The sequence below is a fragment of the Myotis yumanensis genome, unplaced genomic scaffold, assembly GCF_028538775.1.
Source record: "Myotis yumanensis isolate MYYU_CA2020_CCGP unplaced genomic scaffold, mMyoYum1.0.hap1 SCAF_11, whole genome shotgun sequence".
NCBI lineage: Eukaryota > Metazoa > Chordata > Mammalia > Chiroptera > Vespertilionidae > Myotis > Myotis yumanensis.
Window position 1 is genome coordinate 63,792,788 of NW_027223762.1, and position 7,021 is coordinate 63,799,808.

Sequence of the window (7,021 nt, forward strand, 5' to 3'; positions counted from 1 at the left end):
TGTCCCACTTGCCTGATTGTCAGTGCCAACCTGAGACCTCAGGCCTGAGGACAGGCCCCTCCCGGGGGAGCCAGCACAGGCACCACCTGTGACCTGACCTTGCTGGGGCCTGAGGTGGCTCAGCAGACGCTAGGCAAGCACCTGTGAAGGGACCGACTAAGAAATCCCCCAAAGACACCACTAATGACTGAGGACAAGGGGAAACACAGGAGCCTAAGAAACCCCACGCACAGGGATACGGACTGGGCTTTCTCCACAAGTCTCTCAAATATTCTTAGCTTTTGGTGTAACCATTTTCTTATATGACCTTGTCCAAAAATAAAGTCAACATCTGTTTCTCTCTTTCCCTCCCTCGTCTCCCCTACCCTTTTTTCCTTCCACACCCCTGCTACCCCAAGTCTCACAGAAAATCCATTTTACCATTAAGTAAAGAAAGAAGCATTGATGGTGGATGAAATGGGCAAAAGGAAGAAATAAAATGCTTTAGAATTGAGTGTAGGTTTCTCAGTGAAACGTTGAGGACATGATCACCCTCTCTTTATCTCTTCAAAGCCTGGGACCTGTGGCGGGGCCCACTGGGTCCTGCTGTGAAAAGAGGCCCAGAGAGTGGGAATGACACAGCTACCACGGAGGGCTGCCCAGCTGTCCGGACTCACAGGAGCGGGAAGACCTGGGCCTTGGCTACGGTCAAGACTCTTCCACACGTGCTTTCAACAGCCGCCGTTCCACAGCCACAGTTCAGGAGAAGCCAACTCAGGCCTCCGCCGAGGGAGGAAGCAGGGGGTGGCGGGTCCCCTCAGTACTCTGGCCCAAGATCCTGTGGGATTCCCAACCATTGCCTGCTGGACACAGGGGGCCTGAACAAGGAAAGGATAAAGGAAGCAGGCTCCCTTCCTGCCAGGGGTCAGCAGATGCCCAGAGTGCGAGAGGCAGGGTCAGGTGAAGCCTGCTCACACCTGCCACCCACAGTAAGTATCCGGTCAGGAGGATGCGTTGGCACACAACACACCAGGCACACACACCAGGCAGATGCCCAGAGGCTGATCTAAGAAACAAAGTCACATTTTCCATCCATTGCAGCCAGAAGACTTCACTTGAAAAACCTGGTTTGGGCTGGTAAAAAAAAAATAATAATAATTATCTGGATGTTTACACTCAAAAACCACACCCACGTTGGCAGAGTTGTGTGGGAGAGTAGAGCAGGCATTGGCCTTCATTTTTAACCTTGCAGAGAAGCACATGACGGGAAGCTATTCCTGGACGGAGTTAAGTCTGAATCCAGCCAGAGAAGGTAAGGGGGCGGCAGGGCAGGAGCGGGCAGGGCAGGCCAAGGGTGGATCCTGCACGGGAACCCCCGGGAAACCAAATCCTGAAGAGCACAGCCTGACTCAGAAGTCAGGACCCACACCCCACAGCCCTGCCCCGCAGGGAACAGGGGGCATTGCCCTCATCTGCCCTCACAGTTCAAGGTGCAATTTAGGATACATTTCACTGAGAAAAGAACCCCACCCCCTGCAACACTGGCTGTCCAGGAAAAACAATTACCCCAAAATTTGAGCTCAGAATAATGGAAGAAGCCATTGGTAATAACAGTTAATATTTTTGGAGGATTTACTCCATGCCATTAGCTCACTTCATCCTCCTCACAATTCCATGAAAAATTAAGAGTCGCCCTGACCAGAGAGAAAACTGAGGCTGGACAGGCAGGACTGAGCAGGCTCGCTGACTACTCAGATCCTGAGCCAAGACCCTGTTAAGCACTTCATTCCAGGCCAAAGGCTTTTGTCCGTTTTTATGACCATTAACCCCCTGCTGAGATGCACAGTAAGCACAGCCTGTGCTCTGGGTTAAGACTGAGCCTGTGAGGATGGGCCAAAGGTAAGGCACTCAGGGCCGCCACCTGAGCACGGGGCAACCTGCTCCTGGGGAGGTGCTGGTAAAGCTGTGTTTTCAACATTAAAACAGCAGCTTTAGACTTTTTTCCCAGTTGGAATAGTCGTGAGAATATAAAATAGGCTAACACTGCCATATTGGTGATAACAGAATCCAAAAATCTATCTTCTCTAGATGTCCTAACATTTCTAGTAATGAAACTGCTTTGATATCACAGTGAAATTGAAGGTGATTTTTCCATCAACCAAGACCCTCCATACCAAAAAGGGCATGGGAGCTGCAACAATTGTGCTTCTGGGAAGTCAGTAGAGAGAGAGAGACAGGGAGGTCTGGCCCTGGACATTATCCAGACAGTCACCCACTGAGCACCTGCGATGGGCTAGGCATCTGCCATCCACCATCAGGTGGTGAGAAGCGTCATTAGGAAATTAAAAATGAGAGAGAGAGAGAGAGAGAGAGAGAGAGAGAGAGAGAGATGACTGACTGGGGAGGGAGCGAGGGAAGGCCTCTTCAGCACAAGCTCTGAGCTGAAACCTAAACCAGAAGGAGCCAGCAAGCAGAGATCAGGGGAAAGATTCACCCAGAGGGCAGGCACGTCCACTGCAGAAGCCCTAGGAAGGAGACACTGTGACCGAAGCATCCTGAACAAGAGGGAGTAACTGGAAAAGAGTCCACAGGAGTGAGATCCTTGTAAACCCTGGGAAGGAGTGAAAAGCCCCCCGAGGATTCTCACCAGTCAGACTCATCTTCGGATCTCATTCTGGCTATTATATAGGAAGTGGCTGCTACTCTTTGCAGGTGGGGAGGGACCCGTTTAACAAGACCCTGGCTCAGCTTGTCCAGCGGGCAGCAGGTTCCCTAATCACAGGCCTGGAAAGAGTAGACCTGTTCAGAACCAACTCCGGATACTAACTCACTGGCCCTGCTCCTAGTATTATCTGGGAATTATTTCTAACATTACGATCGAAGCCCAGCTGGTGTGGCTCAGTGGTTGAGCATTGACCTATGAACCAGGAGGTCATGGTTCCATTCCCGGTCAGGGCACATGCCTGGGTTTCGGGCTCGATCCCCAGTGTGGGGCATGCAGGAGGCAGCCGATCCATGATTCTCTCTCATCACTGATGTTTCTATCGCTCTCTCCTTCTCCCTCAACCTTCCTCTCTGAAATCAATAAAAATATTATAAATAAAATAAAATAAAAATATGATGGAAAAACATAGTTATTGTTAATATAAAAAATAAATGTGTTCCATTCAGCACTTTAAGAAAGTGGATCAGGCCCTGACCGGTGTGGCTCAGTTGGTTGTAGCGTCGTCTCGTCCACCAAAAAGTGGTGGGTTCGATTCCCATTCAGGGCATATATCCAGGTTTCATGTTCAACCCCCTGGTCAGGACATGTGAGGGAGGCAACCGATTGATGTTTCTGTTTCTCTGGCTCTCTCAAAATCCATTTTTAAAAAGTGGATCAGAATAATTTTCTATAAATTATTTATTTGTGACATATGCACTGCTTACTTCCAAAAAACACTTGAAGCTATTGTTATGAAGGCCAAGAGCAATGGGACAAATTAAAATTCTCCCTGGGAAAATGCTGACTATATATTGTATGTTACAGCATCAGTTTGGAAGGTTAACACCACAATTTAAGAGGTTTTAAAGCCCAATTTGTTCTGAAGGTTGAGTTTAGCTGCATACACAGCCTCGTCAGGGGCCAGGTCCTGGCTGTGCCCTCACTGTTACACACTTTTATTTCTCCTTTATCCTCTCCCAGTACCAAACCACTCGTTTGGGTGGTTTTGCTGCTCACTAGCACCCCCACTAAAGACTCTCAGGCAGGAAGGACTGAAATGCCCCTGGGTCAGCAGTTTCACTTCTGCTTCTCTGTGGCTTGGAGGGATGGTATTTGTATGTATGGAGGTGGGAGGATTCCTGGATTAAAGTGATGGGAAGGTGTTAATTATCCATCCTTCTACAGTGTAGCACCTACATACACAGTCCACGGGTCTCCTCCTGTCTCACTACACAAACCACTTAGATCCACAATGCGCAACATGAAAATCTTAAAGCTAGACGGAGACTCTAATTTCCATTTTTAATCTCTTCGCACTGCACTCTTACTTCTGCTCGAATTCTGCCAGCGAGAAGCCCACCCTTTAAGCCAGCGGTTCTCAACCTGTGGGTCTTGACCCCTTTGGGGGTCGAACGACCCTTTCACACGGGTCACCTAAGACCATCGGAAAACACATATATAATTACATATTGTTTTTGTGATTAATCACTATGCTTTAATTATGTTCAATTTGAAACAATGAAAATACATCCTGCATATCAGATATTTACATTATGATTCATAACAGTAGCAAAATTACAGTTATGAAGTAGCAACGAAAATAATTTTATGGTTGGGGGTCACCACAACATGAGGAACTGTATTAAAGGGTGGAGGCATTAGGAAGGTTGAGAAACACTGCTTTAAGCTTTTTACAAGGTAAGCTGCAACACTATCAGACATCTCCCAGGCAAATTCAAGAAAAGAAGCAAAGGGTAGAAAAAGAAAAATTGGAGACATTTTTCATTCTTCCTACTGGGTAGATTTTTTTTTTTAAGATTCATTTAAAAAATATATTTATTGATTTCATAGAGGAAGGGGGAGAGAGAAACATCAATGATGAAAGAGAATCCTTGATTGGCTACCTCCAGCAAGTCCTCCCCACCCCCTACTGGGGATCCAGCCTGCCACCAGGCTCGTGCCCTGACCAGGAATGACCTCCTGGTTCATAGGTGACGCTGAACCCACGCCAGTTGGGCACTACTGGATGGATTTTAGCAGCCTTTGCATGTTTATCTGACTAAAGCTGACTGTCAACTACAAACGTTTTTTATTACAGCGTTTTTAAAATTTAGAAAAAGAAAAACACAATTTTTAAGTATCTTACACCAAAACTATTTTTCCCATACTTTTCACCACATTCATTACCTTCAAGACTATTTATGGCCAGCCCTCACTAGCAGAAAAATATAACAGATTGGCGGATTATGAAAAATGGGTCTGGCAGAAATGCCCAGGATTTTTTGAGGGTTTGGGGGGTGGAGAACAGGCGTGTTTTAGTTCTTTGATGTTTGTTTCAAATTGCCCCAAATTATAAAGTGCTTCCATGTAATTTAATGTGCAAAAGGAGGCACTGCTTAAGAATTTTTCATTTGACCAACTGAGCTTTCACACACACACACACACACACACACACACAAAATCTCAAAAGGAAAAAGTTTTAAGTAAATTGCTTAACTGTAACTTGGTATTCTTAAAAAAACAACAACACACCTTTTACTCTAGTAGGTGAAAACTACTCAGCAGTATTCATGGTAAAACAAACAAACAAACAAACAAACCCACAGGCTGGATGGAAATGGGTTAGCCAAGGAAAAATGTCTGGGGTGTGTTTATTTAGCATACCTTTCTCTCTCCACCCCCCCTCCTCTTTTTCTTTGTCTTTTTGGTGAGGCCTGGTTAAGTTTCTCCCTGCTTCCAAGAGTGGATCAGCAACCAGACTTCTAACCTGCTCACCCCCCTCACCCGTGACCCAGCTATGGGTGCAGAACCGGCCCCGCAGACCGGCCTGTGCTCATCCAGCCAGCGTCTGCCCTGGAATACCTGTGCGCACACCTGGCAGAGCTGGGATAAACCTACACGCTGTCCAAGCACTGGAGCCCCTCTCCCACAATAACAGGGGTAGGGAATGCTCCCCTTTCTCCTGGGGCCGCACCGCCACGGTATGTCCTGCAGAGGGGTGCTGGTACTGCCCATGAGGGCCCAGTGGGAGCAGCCTGAGAGCCAACCATCCCAGGTCCCGCCTTAGTCCACGAGCCCAAACAGCGACCCCAACTCCGCAGCCTGCGCGTCAGTGGGCGCGAGTCCCTCGGGATGTGGGTGTGCGGTCCCCAGAGCTCCTGCCAGCGCGGGGCCAGCGCGGTCCTCTGGGCGGAAAACTTGGGAACTCACAGCACAGAGCGTGACCTCCTCCTGGCGGAAAGGGGGCCCTCGGTGGCCCCCGCCGGTTCCATCGGACGCGCCTACATGGCCCATCCAGGCTTCCTGACTCTGGGCTACTGCGAGACCTGTACTCTGCTCCGCGCACCAGCCCTTAGTGGGGAGGCTGGGGGAGTGAGTGTTTGCAAACCTGCCCAGCAGGCGGACGCACCCCCACCCTGCCCCTGACCTCCCGCCGCCCCGCGCCCCCTCCGGAACTCCCAACATCGACCTCCTCCCCGGACCCTCGCGTTCCCTGGCTCCACCTGCCCCCGCCCCCAGATCCCGGGCCACGCGCCCCCTCTCCCAGACCCCCGTCCCGTGCACTCACCCCTTCTGGGAAGCCCAGGGACGAAGAGCCAAGACAGCGGCAGCGGCAGCAGCAGCAGCAGCCGGGCCTGCCCCATCCCCGGGCCGCGGGTCTGGAAATTCTTTTCAACTCGCGGGCGGCGCAGCCAGCGGAGCAACAGGGTCCGGCGTCCGGCAGCGGGCGCCCGGAATGGAGCTGGGAGGCGCGGGAGGCTGGAAGGGGAGGTCCCAGAGCCCAGAGGAAGGGAGGGAGAGGGGCGGGAATGGAGGCACCTCGCGGGGAGGAGCGGCCAAGGCGGGGCGGAGAGAGGCACCAGTTTCCCTGGGGCACCGGCCAAAGGTGCAGGGCCGCCGAGCTGGAGGACACAGCACCCCGCGTTGCCCAGGAAGGCGGAGCGGGATGCGCCTGGAAGAATGAGCGTCAAGGAAAAGCACAGAGCAGGCGTGCAAAGAGGCAGGTCCTGACTTCACGTTATGTAGCTTCCTGCAGGCTGGCTTGATTCTGATGCAAAAGTACCCTCATTGCCAACTCTGGATTGTCCCCTGCACCTCTAGAGCCTGGCCCATAGGAAGCACTTAATGTATACCCGTTAAAGGAGCCAGTGAATGAATTCCTCTTATCCCCATCTACAAATGTGATGAGGTCCCAATCAAATTCCAAGGACACCTGGTCAAATGATTTAAAATTCACACATACTAAAATTTAGAATATATGTATTTTTTGAAACAAATTTTATTTGCAGAAAATTACTCAAAAATAATTGAATAGCCCTGGCCAGCGCCGGGCTCAGT

The 7,021-nt window shown here is 50.1% G+C and overlaps 1 protein-coding gene across 2 annotated transcripts in view; it reads right to left on the reverse strand.

The window, feature by feature from the left end:
• The window catches only part of MERTK (MER proto-oncogene, tyrosine kinase), a 108,300-nt gene extending 101,935 nt beyond the window's left edge, over positions 1-6,365 (reverse strand). For both annotated transcript variants that reach the window (XM_070429755.1, XM_070429754.1), the window contains exon 1: positions 6,252-6,365. In XM_070429755.1, coding sequence (XP_070285856.1) covers positions 6,252-6,327 — 76 coding nt within the window. In that variant the 5' untranslated portion in view covers positions 6,328-6,365. The remainder of the gene's footprint in view (positions 1-6,251) is intronic.
• Between the last annotated feature and the right edge of the window lie 656 nt (positions 6,366-7,021).